General features: G+C 57.9%; 1 protein-coding gene across 1 annotated transcript in view; it reads left to right on the top strand.

The window, feature by feature from the left end:
* The window catches only part of NADSYN1 (NAD synthetase 1), a 37,812-nt gene extending 22,205 nt beyond the window's left edge, over positions 1-15,607 (top strand). The window contains 10 exon segments of the mRNA XM_025451811.3: positions 370-418; positions 838-940; positions 1,366-1,534; positions 2,487-2,622; positions 3,241-3,347; positions 9,692-9,823; positions 10,520-10,589; positions 13,507-13,635; positions 14,046-14,222; positions 15,381-15,607. Coding sequence (XP_025307596.3) covers positions 370-418; positions 838-940; positions 1,366-1,534; positions 2,487-2,622; positions 3,241-3,347; positions 9,692-9,823; positions 10,520-10,589; positions 13,507-13,635; positions 14,046-14,222; positions 15,381-15,431 — 1,123 coding nt within the window. The 3' untranslated portion in view covers positions 15,432-15,607.
* The last annotated feature ends 221 nt before the right edge of the window (positions 15,608-15,828 follow it).

The following is a 15,828-nucleotide window of genomic DNA, read 5'->3' as shown; positions in this document are numbered from 1 at the left end:
CGGGGTGGGCGCCCAGTTAGGAGGAAGCCGTGCGGCCTCGGGGTTGAAGGCATGGGTCGGTGCAGCCAGACTGCCTGGCTTCCTCAGCCTGGGGACTTGGGTACAAAGGCTCTGCCCCTCCTTTCCTTTTTGTATCTCAGTTTTTCTGTTTTAAAATGGGGCCAAAGAGATCACCTACCTCCCAGGGCTGTTTGGAGACCAAAATGCATTTATTCACATAAAATGCTTAAAACAGAGACTTGGTGTATTGGGAGGGCCCCCACCACTGGCAGGTGTCCCCAGTGCTGCTCCTACCTTGGCACCTGCCCCCAGGTAAACTGCTGACCAGGTCAGCAACTACCAGACCTCACACTTCCCCTTGCTCCCCAGCCTGGGACCTGCCTGCTGGCTCTGGGACTTTTTAAGACGCAGCCGACAGGTAAGGTTTCCCGCGTTTGTGTCTGATTCTGTGGCAGACTGGTGATTTTTTTTTTTTTTTAAATGCAAGCATTTCTTCAAGCTGCCTCAGTCAGAAGCTTAGTCTACATTAGCCAGAGGCCAAGAGGCACACAGGGGCTTGACTCCGTCTTTGGAGTCTTGTCTGATGACACTCAGAGTGACGAGACACCATCTCCCACTGGTTCTGTGGTCATGACATCTGTAACTTATTGTGGAGAACTAGTCCTAAGTGCTCTTCACAGTGAGAGGTTTCTTTTCCCTCTAGAAAGTCCTTCTGAAACATGCAGGGCATCTTTCTTCCTCCCCATGTTGTGGCTGGAGCTGGGCTAAGTTTGGGGCACACAGCTCCTTCGAGGCTCAGGAGGAACCTCACACCCGCACTTGGTTGGCCCATTGCAGGCCGGGTTTTTCTTGCCCCTGAGTGGTGGGGTGGACAGCGCAGCCACCGCCTGCCTCGTCTACTCCATGTGCCGCCAGGTCTGCGAGGCCGTGAGGAACGGAAGTAGGTGGCATCCGTTGGTCTGAGCGAGGCTCCAGGGGGTGAGGACTGGGCTGGGGGACCCCAGGGTATGGCCATCGTGGGTGAAGGAGGCTGTGCAGATGCGCTCAGATGTCACAGCAGGACCTGGGGCAGCAGGCCATCAAAGTCCTTTCATGGGGCTTTGGGCCAGTGTGGCTGAATCCATTGAATCAGATGCCCACTGCCGCTGTGTGCTGGCAGTGTGGCCCAGTGGGAAGACCCGGGTCAAAATCCTCCCCGTGCACTGTGTGTTGACTATCCCCTTGGTGTGCACTCCAGGAAAGTGAAGGGGATGCTACGTACATGGAGATGTTGCCGGGACGCAGGGGAGGGACTGGGTGCTGAGCACCGCGCACAGTGCACAGCAGCTGGCCACTACCTGTTACTTGCCATCTGGTGGTTTTCAGACCAGGAAGTGCTGGCTGATGTCCGGGCCATCGTGGACCAGCTCAGCTACACACCCCAGGACCCCCGAGACCTCTGCGGGCGCCTGCTGACGACCTGCTACATGGCCAGCGAGAACTCGTCCCAGGAGACATGTGACAGAGCCAAGGAGCTGGCCCAGCAGATCGGAAGGTAGGGGAGGCTGCCGGTGTGGGGCATGGGCAGGCCCCAGCAATGGGATCAGAGCCCACACCCGTGGTTAGATGTGCATGTGGGGGTTGAACAGATTGCTGCAGCCCATCGTGAGCCAGGTTTTAGGGAAACGGCTTCAGGTCCCCCCAGACCCTGGCTCTATTGGATTATCACCCCTCCTCCCTGTCTTCCTTGTGTCCCAGGCAGCGGCCACCAGGGTCATGGGCTCCCCCAGTGTGGGAGCCAAGACCCCACTCACAGCTCAAGGGGGGTGGTGGCGCTGGCTCTGTGACAGCCTGCTACTCTCTCTACCCAGCTGGTTCCCTGTACCTGAGGAAGGTGGAGACGGGGAGACTCAGTCCATTCGGGGTCTTCCATTTGTTCTTCTGCTGGGGGAAAAAATGAGGAGTTGCCTGTCTATGCACTGAGGTCAGCTAAAGCCTGCCCCCTCCCCAGCAGCACTGCTCCTGGGTATGTCCCCAAGGGAACAGAAAGCAGGGGCTCAGATATTTGTGCCCACATTCATGGTGATGCCATACACAGCAGTCTGAGTGTAGAAGCAGCTCGAGTGTCCGGCAATAGATGGATGAGGTCTGTGCACAGAATGGGGTATCAATTGGCTTCAGAAAGGAGAGATGCTCAGATACCTTGTACCTTGTGATAAACCTGGAAAAGTGTTGCTCAGTGAAATATGCCAGGCATCAAGAGGCACAGAGAGCAGGAATGTCCCCATGGGCAACCCTGCAGACAGAGAGTGGGGTCATGGTCAGGGGCTGGGACGGGGGCTGCAGGGCAGGTTCTGGAACTAGACAGAGGGACGGGCTGCATAGCACCTTGAGTGCACTCACTGAGTATGCACTTTCACATGGTAGAAATGGTGTATTTGGGGCTTTGTGTGTTTTACCACACATGCACGCACACACCTTGAACACACCGACCCTGTCCCCTACAGCCACCACATTGGTCTCAACATCGACCCAGCAGTGACAGCCGTCGTGGGGATCTTCAGCCTGGTGACGGGTAAGAGGCCTCTGTTCGCGGCTCACGGTGGAAGCAGCAGGGAGAACCTGGCGCTACAGAACGTGCAGGTGAGCCTCCCAGCCGGGCCGCGGTCACCGCATGGGGCCTCGTGGGCAATGCCGCGGGAGTGCATGCACACGTGTGTGGTTGTGCATGAGCATGAGTGCATACGCGTGTGAGTGTGCGAGAATTGGTGGGTGAGATGTGATACGCAGGTGTGCGTGTGGGGTTTCTGCATCTTCCGGGAGTGGCTCCATATGCCCGCCCTCCCTCCCAGGTTGCTGAGGAGCTGGAGCCCGGCCGGTCAGTGCGGAGAAAGAGGACCCTGGGATCCAGCCGCTGGGCTCTGGCCCATCTCTGTCCCTTTTCTTCCAGCCAGAGTGGCTGTCCATCCTCCGGGGGACAGCCAGCTGTGAAGAGGGTGGAACAAGGGGCCGGGATTTCCTTGCAGCCCCGTCCCATGACTGGAGCTCTTGGCTCCCCAGCTCTGGATCACCCCATCTTTGATACAGGCGCCACTCGCTGAGCAGCTCTTAGGCCAGGAGGACCCTGTTTTCTCTGGATGCTAGAAAGCTCCTACACCACTTGGGCTCCCTTTCTCTGGAGCTGTGCGAGGAGCGGGTTGTCAGTGGGCATGTGCCCCCCTGTGTCCAGCACAGGGTGACATTTCCTGTTGTGTCCCCTAGGCTCGGCTAAGGATGGTCCTGGCATATCTGTTTGCTCAGCTGAGCCTCTGGGCCCGGGGCGCTCGTGGTGGACTGCTGGTGCTGGGGTCAGCCAACGTGGACGAGAGGTGCGTGTATCCGACTCCTAGCACCCAGATCTCCAAGGGTGTGTGCTCCCTGACGGTGTTTCCAGGCCCCAGCCAGTTCTCACTGCGTCTGCAAGACATGGTGTGGGGGTCACATCACCCCACGGCTCAGGCCACGTCTAGCACCCATGGGACATCATTGCTCCAGACCTTCATGATGACTCGGTGTGGAGACAAGTCAACACCACTTCCCTCTGGCGCCCCGCCCACCAGCCCGGCTCAGACCAGCTGCACCTGCTAGGAGCTCTTCCATTGTGCTGGGTCTGGAATCTATCTCCCTACCCCACCTCAGGCAGTTTTGCCCATTTCTTTCTCCTGGGCAATCCCACCACATCCTACATCTAGTTTTCACTCCTAACCAGACAGCTCTCCTCTGATGTGGACCAGAAATACTTTGTCATGAATTCGCCAGTGAAAAAAAACTCAGAGCCTCCCTGTTGTTCCCCAGGTAAATTTCAGCTGACCTTTAGGGTGAACAGTGGAGGCTGGGAGGCTTCTCCAGCCTTGACATCTCCAATTCTCTTAGGCAGGCCCCGCTCAGGTGTTCTCACTGCTCCTTGTTAGCGGAGGGGGGGCAAGAACTTAATCTGTCATTTGTTTATCTGTTCATCTCTACATCAGTCCATCCATCTACCCCTCCATTCATCTGTCTACCAATCCATCCATCCATCCATCTGTCCATCCATCCGTCCACCTATCCATCCATCCATCCATCCGTCCATCTGCCCATCCACCTATCATTCATCTGCCCATCCATCTATCAGCCTATCCATCCACTTGTCCATCCATCTGTCCACCCATCCATTGGTCTGTCCATCCATCCATCCATCCACCCATCCATCTGTCCACCCATCCATCCATCCATCCATCCATCCATCCATCCGTCCACCTATCCATTCATCTGTCCACTAATCTATTCATCTCTCTGTCCATCCATCCATCCATCCACCCACCCACCCATCCGTGCACCCATCCCTCCATCTGTCCATCCATCTTTCTATTTGTAGCTTGAATATCTTGGATCCTGCATGTCTCTCTCTCTCTCTTTTTTTTTTAATATTTTATTTATTCGTGAAAGACACAGAGAGAGGCAGAGACATAGGCAGAGAGAGAAGCAGGCTCCCTGTGGGGAGCCTGATGCGGAACTTGACCCCAGAGCCCAGGATCACACCCTGAACCAAAGGCAGACGCTCAACCATTGAACTACACAGGCGTCCCTCAAATGTCTTCTCTGTTAAATATTACTTTGGACTTTTGGTATTTCCTAATTATGATAATTTGAAATCAGTGCCCTGTAGCTGAGAGAAAATTCTCATGGTTCTCATGCACATCCTGTCAGTTTTCATTCTCTTCTATTGCCTGCGGGGCTTCCATAAGGCAGTGATACGTCAGGAAGGATGTGACGGCTGGTGCATATCCTGAGCCTGATGCCATTGAGAATATGGGTGTGTTTTGTTTTGTTGCTTTGAACAAGAGGTGGACTTGTCATGTGATTATTTCATTGCAACATTTCCCCTCACAACTCTTGTCCGTTGTCTTCTGGGATTTAACATTTTAGCAAAAAATAACGATGATTTTGTCCAGCGTGGGAGTGGGCTTCTGGGTGCTGAAAGGTTTCTAGTTGTCACTTCAGAAAGTAAGTAGTTCTCTCTGCCATTTCTTCACGTACTCACGTCTTTTCATCACTTTTAGCTGCCCACCTTTCCTCATGGGTATTTAGAAGTCTGTCTGCAGCAGCATAAACCTTGCAGTCATGCTTCCTCTGCCGTGTTTGTTTCCTGTTCCCGTAGGAACGGTGGTCACATACTGCACCCCCGTTGCTCACATGCTGAGGTAGAGCCTCAGGTCTACGCACTCTGCCCTGCTGGTTCTTGTGAACAGGTTAACCTCTCATTCTAACTTTGGTCCTGTTGCACTCTGATGTGCTCACCCCTCAAGGAACAGTTGGCTGGGTACCACGTGTCAGCATTGCTCTCGGTGCCATGAACAAAACAGAAAAGCAATTCCTGTTTTACTCTAGTGGGAGGGGGCTGGTAATAGGAAACTAATCATGTGTGTAGGGTGTGGAAAGTCTACGGAGAAAACCAGGGCAAGCACGGGGAGAGTTGGAGAATGTGGGCTTGTAACTGGAATGGCCAGGGACAGCCTTTTTGAGAAGTTGGTTTATAAGGGCCTGAGGAGTCCAGAGAACAGTCTGTGCAAATGTCCTGTGGTGAGAGCTGACTAGGACAGGGAGCCATAGTCATCTGTCTGAAAAGCCCAGTCTTGTCCGAGGGAGATAACTGGGAGCCCAGCTAGGACAGGTTGGAGGAGAGTGGGTGGTGGCTGAGAGGACTGGGGGTCAGCTCTTTCTGGAAGTTTGACACTGCAAGAGAGGGGAGGTACAGCATGGTAGCTCGCAAGAGCAATGGGACAAGGGCAGGTGTTTTAAGGGGCGATGAGAGAGGTCTAGTGGGGCGGGAACAGAGTCGCCAATGAGGCAGGAAGACGTGGCTGAAGAGCTGGTGTCACGGGGAGGTGAGAGCAAGTGGCCAGGCAAGCAGTCGGCTTTACTGGGAGTCCAGCCAACATGTCCATGGCAACAGGAGGCCGCAGAGTAGACGGCACAGATGCCGTCAGGGGTGGTGTAGGGTCAGGGCAGTGACTGTCCTCGGTGAAGCAGGAAGCAGGGTCACCAGCCGAGCAAGGGTGGGGGGCAGGCATTGGATGTTTGAGGGGCGTGGTGACGAGCGAGAAAGATCAGGGAACTAGTCGGGCAGCGCAGATGCTAAGGACACCCTGGGGGTGGGGCCACGCTCTGTCACTCACACGTGTAGTGCAGGGGAGCCAGGCAAGGGTGCTGGAGATAGAGGGGCCCGGGAGCTGAGGAGCTGTGAGGAGAGGTGATCGGGGTGAGCATGAGGCAGGGGACAGGTGGCCCACAGATGCCAGGTCCTGGTGCAGTGGGGGCTGTGGGAATGAGGTGCCCCCCGTATCCTGTGATCTGCTGGGATACAGGACCCAGCATCGGGTGGCACTCATGGCTGCGGTTGACTACAGCTGAACAATGCAGAGCGGGGGCATTCGGTTAGGGGGTGATGGGAATGCCCCCCCAGATCCCTGCTGCCAGCTGAGCCCCAGTCGTGCAACAGGCCTTTCTGGGGTCACTGTGCTCCCTCCTTCCTGCACAGAGCCTGCCATACAGGAGGCCCTGAGGTGTCTGGGAGGGGCCCCCAGCCCCTGGTCACCTACAGCAAGAGGTCAGGGCAAGGTTGGAACCCTGATTGGCCAGGGGCATGTTGGTGGTCAGTGCTGAGTGCAGAGGGGCTGGAGGAGCCATGAGGCCAAGCACTGTACCTCGAGCCGTACCAGGAGGGCAGCCTGTCCCGTCGGAGGGGCTGGTAAGCTGGGAATGCACCATGAGGGGGCACGGAGCATCCCCTCCCCATCTGCAGGCTCCTGCTTGCTAGCTGACCTCCTGCCCCCGCGGGCAGCAAGGTGGCCGGTCCCTGATTCTCCGGTGGCTTGTAAGGTCCAGTCGGGGAGTGTGATGGGGGACCCGCAGCGGGGCCTCAGCTGGTATCCTAAGGACTTCGCCTTTCCCTACATGAGGGGGGACATCCCTGGAGGGTTTTGAAGAGTGGTGCAGCAAGTTCACCTCCTATCAGTCCAGGTCTGGCCTGGCGGGGGCGGCCTGGCAGGGTGGGGCGGGGTAAGGCTGGGGACAGCGAGGCGTGCTTGGCTCCTGGTATTGGCAGGAGAAGCGACAGGATGTGCTGGTGGACCAGACGTGGGGTGAGGACGCCTGGCCAACCCAAGCAACCGAAAGGATGGGCTGGCCTTTGGTGGGGTGTGGGGTCAGGGCCCAGTGTTGGGAGTGTTGGCTCTGACACATCTTCCAGACACCCCCGTGGAGGTGCATAGTAGTAGGCAGTTACACGGGGCCCTGGAGTCTAGCCGTGAGTCACACGCCTGAATCTGGAAGTCCCCAGGTGACACAATGCCCTTTAAAGCTGCGAGACCAGCTGGGACCAGCACGGGACTGAACATGGACAGAGAAGGGAGAGCCACAGACGAGGCGGGGCAGCCAGCGGTGGGAGTGACACTGAGAGTAGAGGCCCCTGGAGCCAGGCAGAGAGGCTGTTCTGGGGCTGCTGGTGCTTGTGCTCAGGTATAGGGGGCCTTGGGGCTGGCCACGGGGCTAGGGGACTCTACAGGAGGGGCCAGGGCAGGAACCTGGTGGCAATGGCTGGAGAGAGAGCAGGAGGGGAATGGGCATGTCCCTGAGAGATTTGGCTTGGGGGGCACGGGGGCATGGGACAGGAGGATGGGGGCCTGGGGCATACTTAGCTCCCGGGAGTGGGAGGGCTGGGGTGGTGGAGTTTGTGAACACGCCTGCTAGCTGACCGTCCCAGTCCATGGGCACCACAGCAGGACAACTCAGAGCCTGGCTCTGGGGGTGCAGCTGGCTGTCCACCCCACCACGGGGTTCCTGGCAGGCCCCCCCCTCCTCGCCTGCAGACGTGCCTTGTCCCAGCGCCCTCCCTCGGCAGATGTGGAGAGCCCTGGGGTCTCCTCTTCTAGTGAAGATGCCAGGCCTATGGGATCAGGGCCCCACCCCAGTGACCTCAGTTAGCCCTACGACCTCCTGAAGACCTACCTCCAAACAGTCGCCTTGGGGGTTGGGGCTTCAACATGTGAATTTGGGGGACACACGGACATTCGGCCCAGGACATGACTCCTTCAGCGCAGCTGTCCTTTGAGTCCGGCCAGCGCACTACCTGGGGCTGACATCTGAGCAGAAGTCTATCCGTCTTTCATGCGTACACGTGGCCGGCCATCTCGAGGCGGCCACCTCCCTTCTGGACTTCTGCACCAAGTGGGTCTCCTAGCTGACCAGGGTGCCGCACCTGTCTGTCCCCAACACCATCAGCTCCTGATGCGTCTCAGTGGCAGGAGGAGGCCTGTGGTAGAACGGAGATGTCGTCTCTCTGGCCGGTAGATCGCTGTCTCCCGGAGCTGCCCCTCCCAACAGGACGGAGCGGCGGGGCGCCCACCCCGGGGTGCAGGAGAGGGGCTCCCGCTCAAGGCAGCGACCAGGTGTTCTCTGCCCCTCTGTTGGTGCCCTGGGGCTCTTAGACCCAAGGCCTTGCTCCCTGGCAGGAGTCTGAAGGGACGAGCGGTTAGTCTTTCTCTTGAACGGAAGGCTGGTTGTGTGGGTGGAGGTTGGATGGGGCCCATGCTGTCGGGGCAGGTGCATCTTCAGCCAGACCAGGCGTAGGACAGCCTGGCGGAGTGAGCAGGTGTTTTGCCGCTGGTGTGGAAGTGTGATCTTGGGAGCAGTGACACATGTGCCTGGCGACACCAGCAGATGCCAGGCCCTGAAGGCCAACACCGAGGAGGTTCAGGGGTGGAGGGCAGGGTTGGGAGTCACCCCGTGGGGGCCAGGGCTTGGGATGTGAGTGGAGACCTGCCATCACCCAGAGGTCCAGCGAGAGAACACGGTGGGTGGAGAGGGATGCGTCCCCTGGAGGGTGTGTGTAATGAGTGCCCAGGAGTTGGTGTCAAGGGCACCGTGCCCGCTGGCAGGTCGGTAGGATATGACTTCGGTATGAATCTCACTGGGCTGAACTCCAGGTGTCGACAGGGCTGGCTCCTTCTGGAGGCGCCACATCCCTCGGCTCAGGACAAAGCCAGTGGGGCCACATCTGCGCCCCTCCCCTGCTCGCAGCTCCTCTGGCTCTGGCCCCCTGCCTCCCTGCTGTACCTCTAAGGACGCTTGTGACTGCATCAGGGGCCCACCTGAGGTCCAGGATAAAAACCTCACCTCAACGACCTTAGCTTAATCGCATCCACAAAATCCCTTTTGCCCTCAGAGTCACCTGTTCACAGGTTCTGGGTAGAGGCTGTGGTATGTTTGGGGCCACTCTCTGCCCACCACAGGACATCTCTGGGAGGGGGAGTCAACAGGCCCGGAGAGGTGGCCCTGCTGCTGCTGACTCAGCATCCACGTGCTCGGAAGTCCGGCCCCCCCTCCTAGGGACCCCACCCCTCGGCCCCACATTCTGCTGTCCCCGGCCCACCCTGCAGACACGCCGCTCCCAGCTGGATGCGGGTCCTTCCCAGATCTGTGTGCTGGTCCCATTGCCTTCTCGGGTATACTGAGTACCTGCCCTTGGTCCGCAGCCTCTGCCTCTTTGCGGACGGCTCCAGTGTGCCAGGCTTCTCCGAAACCCTCCAGCTTGCCAAGCTCTGGCCCCGCACCCTGAGGACTGGGGACTGGGCCACAGGCAGGATCTGTAGCCCTGGGCTCAGCCTCGTTGAAACCACACGCTCTTTCCCTGCAGTCTCCTGGGCTACCTGACCAAGTACGACTGCTCCAGTGCAGACATCAACCCCATAGGTGGGATCAGCAAGACGGACCTCAAGGCCTTCGTCCACTTCTGCATGGAACACTTCCAGCTTCCCGCCCTGCAGCGGTGAGTGCTGCCCGCCAGCCGGTGGCTGCACCCTCATAGCCCCTGCCACAGCTCCCTTCTGGCTGATGAAAACCATCCTGCCCTTTAGTGGGCACATGGGGTCCTGTGACCAGGCTGCCCCCTTCATGCCGGGGCTCCACCAGGCCCCCCAGGAACACTGGGCGACATCTCACAGCAGAGTGTGCTCAGCGCCTCTCAGGTAGGTGCTCTTGGTGGCCCACATGCCCAGGATGGTAGATGCTCCCGGGTGGCCCGCACACCCAGGATGGTAGGTGCCCCTGATGGCCTGCACGCCCAGGATGGTAGGTGCTCCTGGTGGCCCGCATGCCCAGGATGGTAGGTGCTCCTGGTGGCCCGCATGCCCAGAATGGTAGGTGCTCCTGGGTGTCCTGCATGCCCAGGATGGCCCCACAGAAAGCACCACCGGCCCTGAATGTGGGTGGTGCTTTGGTGGAAAAGCCCCGTGTGGTGGCTCCCAGCCATCACCTCCTGCCCCTGGTCCTGAAGTCCCCTGGACATCCAGGTCCCTCTCCCCGAGAAAGCCCAGCACCACTAGCCCTGGCTCGGCAGTGCTGATAGAAGTGTGTTGACAGGGGCGTTGCTGGAGACTGGGACAGTTGGGTTGGGGATTTTCTCCCCAGGCTCATGGGCACTGTGGCAGCCATCATGACTAGCCTCTGTGTGTCTTGGCCACAGCATCCTGGCAGCACCGGCCACCGCAGAGCTGGAGCCCTTGACCGACGGACAGGTGTCCCAGACTGACGAGGTAGTGGTGGTGGCTTCGTCACCATGCTTCTTCCCCGTCCCCTCCTCGTCGCGTCTGTGCTGGGCTCTCCTGCTGCTTCCTTTCTGTCCCGAGCACCTGTGCTCTATCTCCAGGCTCCTGGCCGGGGACCCCAGGGCTCAGTGCCAGTCACAATGCTTTGACATTTCAATTCAGCCTTCTCGAGGCTGATGCCTAGGAGGCGGGGTGAGTGGGGCAAGTCCCTTGCAGGTGGCAGGGGTGTGGCCTCAGAAGAATCGCTCTTGATTCCCCCATCCCATCCCACATTGGCCTACAGCACTGAGGGCTGCTCGGGACCATAGGCTGTGGTGTGCAGCTCTGTGGACCAGGTGGGGTGGCCGTGAGCTGTTGCAGTCTGTGAGCTCCTTTGGTCACAGAGGTTTACCTGTGCTCTTTCCAGGAGTTTATAGTTTTACTCTTAGATTTAAGTCTGTGACCTGGTTGAGTTAGTTGTGGTGTATGATGTGAGGAAGGGATCTAGCCTCGTCCTCTTGCATGCAGAGAAACAGATGTCTCAGCACCATTTTGTCAAAGAGGCGATTCTTTCTCCCACTGAGTGTCTTGGTATCCTGGTGGGAATCACCTGGCTGTAGGTGTGTAGATCCTCTCCTGGACTCTGTCCCGCTGACCCGTGTGTCTGACCCTGTGTCTGTGCCTCACTACCTTGGTCACCACAGCCTGGTAGTAAGTTTGGTTATCGACAAATGTGACTCTTCCAACTTCATCATCCTTTCCAACATAATTTTGGCTGTGCTGGGCCCTCTGAATTTCCATCTGAATTTTGAGACCAGGGAGTCATTTTCTGCTGCACCTGCACCGCCAGCTTGGATTTCCACAGCAGGTGCACTGAGTCCTTAGCTCAGATTGGCAGGTGTTGCCACCTGAGAGCATGAGGTATTCTGAGGCCTGGACATGGCATGTCTTCCTCCCTCCTCACTCCAGGCTTCTTACCATCTTCCAGTGTTTTGTTGTTTTCAGGGTGTGAGCATGCACTTGTCTTGTGAATTTATTTCTAAGCGCAGATAATAATCTGCGTCCAACTGTAAACGGAACTGTTTTCTGAGTTTCCATTTGGGGTGGCTCGTTGGCAGTGTCTGGGAGCACTAGGCTCTCTGCAGCCCCTTCCTGTCCTCTCTTTTCCTGTCCTGCTGCGTGCTCGAGGGTCGGTTTGCGCTTCTCCCCATGTGGCATAAGGTGGAAAGTGAGGTCTTCTTTCTGAATGCAGGGGTTCCCAACTATAAATTCCTCCCCTACTGCCATGCCCCCTGCCCCACACTGTAGGCTGCATCTGCATCCTGCTTCTCCAGGCATGCTCTCCTTTTCCTCGTGGTTTCTCCTTCACCCATTGGTGACTCGAGAGTCTGCAGTTTGATTCTCACACATTTGTGAGCTTCTGAAATTTCTGTCTGTTACTGAATTTGTAATCCTGGTCCTTGGTGGTTGGAGAGCAGATGCTATCGGTGTTTAAAAATTCACGGAGGCCAGTTTCATGGCCCAGCAGTTGGTCTGTCCTGTGCAACGTTCTGGGTGCCTCGAGGAGAATGTGCGCTCTGTAGGTGTGGGCAGAAGTTCTAGAGAGATGTGTTAGATCTAGTTGGTTTGTACGGTTCGCGTTTTCCATCCCCTTGTTGGGGGGATGCATTATTGAAAGTGGGCTATTAAAGCTTCCAAGTATTATTGTTGAATATAGGGAATCAAGATGTCACCCTGGAAAATATCCACCTCATGCAGAAGAAAGCATGAAGGAGGTCCTAGGCAGGACCCACTAGGCCCTGGGGCATGGCCATTTATGTGAGTCCCAGGGACAAACAAGCGGGAAGTAACCATGAGGTCCCCAGGTGGCTCAGAGTGCTGCCCACACGATCCACCCAGGTGACCTGATGATGGCAGTGTCCCTCCGATAAGGGTCAGGACAGGCCTCCTCAAGCTGAGGAGTGAAGCAGGGAAGGCCAGGGTGAGCAGTGGGGAGCAGGAGGGAGGGCCTGGTCACTGGTCACAGGGGGTCCTGCAGACCCTGGTTGGAGGTGAGGGCTGTCCTGTTGTGCCACAAAATGCCAGTGTCACCATCTGTCTCTCTCATCAGGCTCTGACTATATATATATATCCCGGGGCACAGCAGGAGTTGAGCAGGGGTTAGACCAAACACTAGAAATGCACAAAGGGCTGGCTCGTGGGAGCCTCGGTGTGAGGCTGGCATCCTGTGGCCAGCGTGGCTTAGGTGCCTGTGCTGAGCTGTCCACCCTTGAGGATAGCGGGCTCCCTGGGACAGGGCACAAGGCCAGTCTGAGGGGGTGTCGTGCCTGACACTGGTCCTGGCATCCTGGGGCTGCCAGAGCCAAACACTACTGGCCAGCAGCTTAAATGAGAGAACCATACCCTGTCATCGTTCTGGAGGCTGGGAAGCCGAAATCAGGTCATCTGCAGGGCCACGCTTCCCCGGGGGGCTCCAGGAGAGGGTCCTTCATCTAGCTGCTGGGGCTTCCTGGTCCGCGGCTACGTCCCCCTACCTCTCTTCACGGGGGTTCTCCTCCCCATGTGTTCCATTCCGTCTCATATAAAGGCACCCCACATCCAGGGCCATCTCATCTAAAGACCCTTGGCTTCATTATATCTACAGAGATCTTTGTTTTCCCAAATAAGCCCACAGCTTGTAGGTTCTGGGCTTGGAACCTGGAGAGATATCCTGTCGGGTCCACATCGCAGTCCATCACAGCCCTTGAAGCCAGGCTGGTCCCTTTCTCCTGCTGCTGGCTCCATGTCGCCAGGCAGTGACGGGGAGCATGCCCGTGTACCTGCTCCTGGTCCCAAGGGGGGACCTGTCCCTCTCCCAGGTGTCAGGCCCCAGCAGCACTGGGGGCCACAAGCATCCTCCAGCACCATCCCGCTGCCTCTCCTGCAGGAAGACATGGGCATGACGTACGCGGAGCTCTCTGTCTACGGCAGGCTCCGGAAGATCGCCAAGGCCGGGCCCTACAGCATGTTCTGCAAGCTCGTCAACATGTGGAAAGACGCGTGTTCCCCAAGGCAGGTAGGACACACACGGGAGCCGGCAGGCACGGTCCCTTTATGGGGAGAGTTTGGCTGGGAGCGAGTCTGCATGACATGGCCTTGAACATGGCTCTCTGTCCCCCGTGACACTACTGCCCAGTGGTCAGCTCCTCTGAGTGGGGCCTGGCACCTGTCACACCGGCCCTGCCCGCTGTCCAGCTCCAGTCAGGCCCACTGGGGCTCACCTGGTGGCCCCCAGAGAACCACCTGGAAGCCTCAGGTCTGCAACCACGGCGTCCTAAAGCACTGGGGTCAGGAGCCCATGTGTGACAGCCCAGCCGACTGCCCTTGGGGAGGTTCACACACAGTGCGGCGGCGTACAGGCGAGAGCCCTGCCCTGGGTCCTGGCAGCTTCACCAGCTTCCAGCCCATGTGTCCCTTGCCCACCAGGTGGCTGACAAAGTGAGGCAGTTTTTCTCGAAATACGCCATGAACAGACACAAGATGACCACGCTCACGCCCGCCTACCACGCAGAGAGCTACAGCCCCGACGACAACAGGTTTGACCTGCGGCCGTTTCTGTACAACAGCAGCTGGCCTTGGCAGTTTCGGTGCATAGAAGATCAGGTGAGTTAGGCGCCAAGTGGCTTTTTGCCACGTCCAGCGTCTATCGGGGAATCACCGGGTCTCTTCTGTTGAGGACGAAAAGCTTTCCGTTCACGGCCATGTTTTTTACTGGCAATTTCCGCAAAGGGATGAGTGTGTTTAAAGCCTGTCGACGGGGCGTGTGTGTCTTTATGCCGTGGTACTCACACAAGCAGCCATGTGGCTGCGGGGCCACCCGCTGTCGCTTCCAGACAACCCGTGTATCCGGACGGTGTTGCGTGTCTAAAGCACCTGCCTTGCCTTGCCTTTTCTCATAAATAATAGTAGGATGAAGGAAGGGTTAGTAAAATCAGTTTGAAGAGCAAGTCCAGGCCCTTCCCGCCTTCCCTCTCCAGGGCCAAGCACTGGAGCCAGGGCACAGGGCACATGGGACGCGTCGTAATAGCCATGGGAGGGAAGGTGCCGGCAGGGAGCCCTCGGTACACTGGCCGTGCTGGGCTGTGATGAGCACAGCGTTGCACCAGTGAACATGGCAGGCCAGACGGACGCGCACTCTGGTAGCTGAGAGAGGCGTCTCTGTCGAGGACATGGATCTGGAAGACAGACACTGAGTCATACTGTGCATCCGGGTCACAGTTCTCGGGGTGGGGGGCAGGTCACCTCAGGGTGACAGGGCAGGCCTGTCTGAGACGTTCCCCACTATGGCACCTCAGGTAGGGTCTGCACCTCTGGCATCTGGTGGGCAGAGGGCTGGGACGCTGCCGCACCTGCCATGCCCAGGCAGCCCGGGTCCAGACAAGGTGTAAGTGAGAGGCGGGACTCGGCTGGCCCACATGCACTCAGTGGTGGGTCCCCCCGCATCAGGAGTGGGGTTTGGAGGCCATGCAGCCAAATACAGACAGGTGCGGACCCCTCAGCAGGCCCACGCAGGCAGAGATACAACCCGCCATGGTCTCCTCGGACAGCCAGGATCGCCACGATGTACTGAGGCATGTCCTCCCAGACTTGTCCAGTGCACGTGCTTATCATCCTTCCCACACCCTCGCACACCGTGGGGACTGCTTCCTGGGCTGCTTGTCCAGTCCCGTGACCTCCACTCTTATTTGGTGCAAACCAGTGTGTTTGGACTGTGTGGCTGTTAGCATCTGTCCATGGACATTCGTGTGACTTCCCATCTAGGTTCATCAGCTGGAGAGCAGAGGCCCTCAGGACCTGGATGGCGTGGACTGATGCCGGCTCCTGCACGGGAGGGCCCCCCACCACCAGGGTCCCTGGTGTTACGTCGGCCTCGCCAGTAATCTGCCCAGAGAGTGCACCAGCATCCTGTTTCACGTCTGATGGGAGAGGGGTCTTTTCATTCTAGTTCGTTAAAAAAGACTCAAATAAAGAGCATGTGATTTCTGGGAGCGGAGTCGGTTTATGTGGTGGGGGAGAGGAGCCGCCTCTTCCATCTGCTCCTAAACCCCCTCAGTTCCCAGAATCCTCTCTCTGAGGCTAAGCCCCAGGGGACTGCAGCCTCCCTGGAGCAGAGTGAAGTTAAGAGGGGGGTGGCCACTCACACCCACAGGGTGGGATCTGTGCAGCTCCCTCTGCCCAGAGCCTTACCCGAGAAAAGAAACTTGTAAAC

This window comes from Canis lupus, chromosome 18 (assembly GCF_003254725.2).
Source record: "Canis lupus dingo isolate Sandy chromosome 18, ASM325472v2, whole genome shotgun sequence".
Classification (NCBI taxonomy): domain Eukaryota; kingdom Metazoa; phylum Chordata; class Mammalia; order Carnivora; family Canidae; genus Canis; species Canis lupus.
The sequence above is the reverse complement of the archived record's forward strand: the minus strand, read 5'-3'. Positions and strand labels throughout refer to the sequence as shown.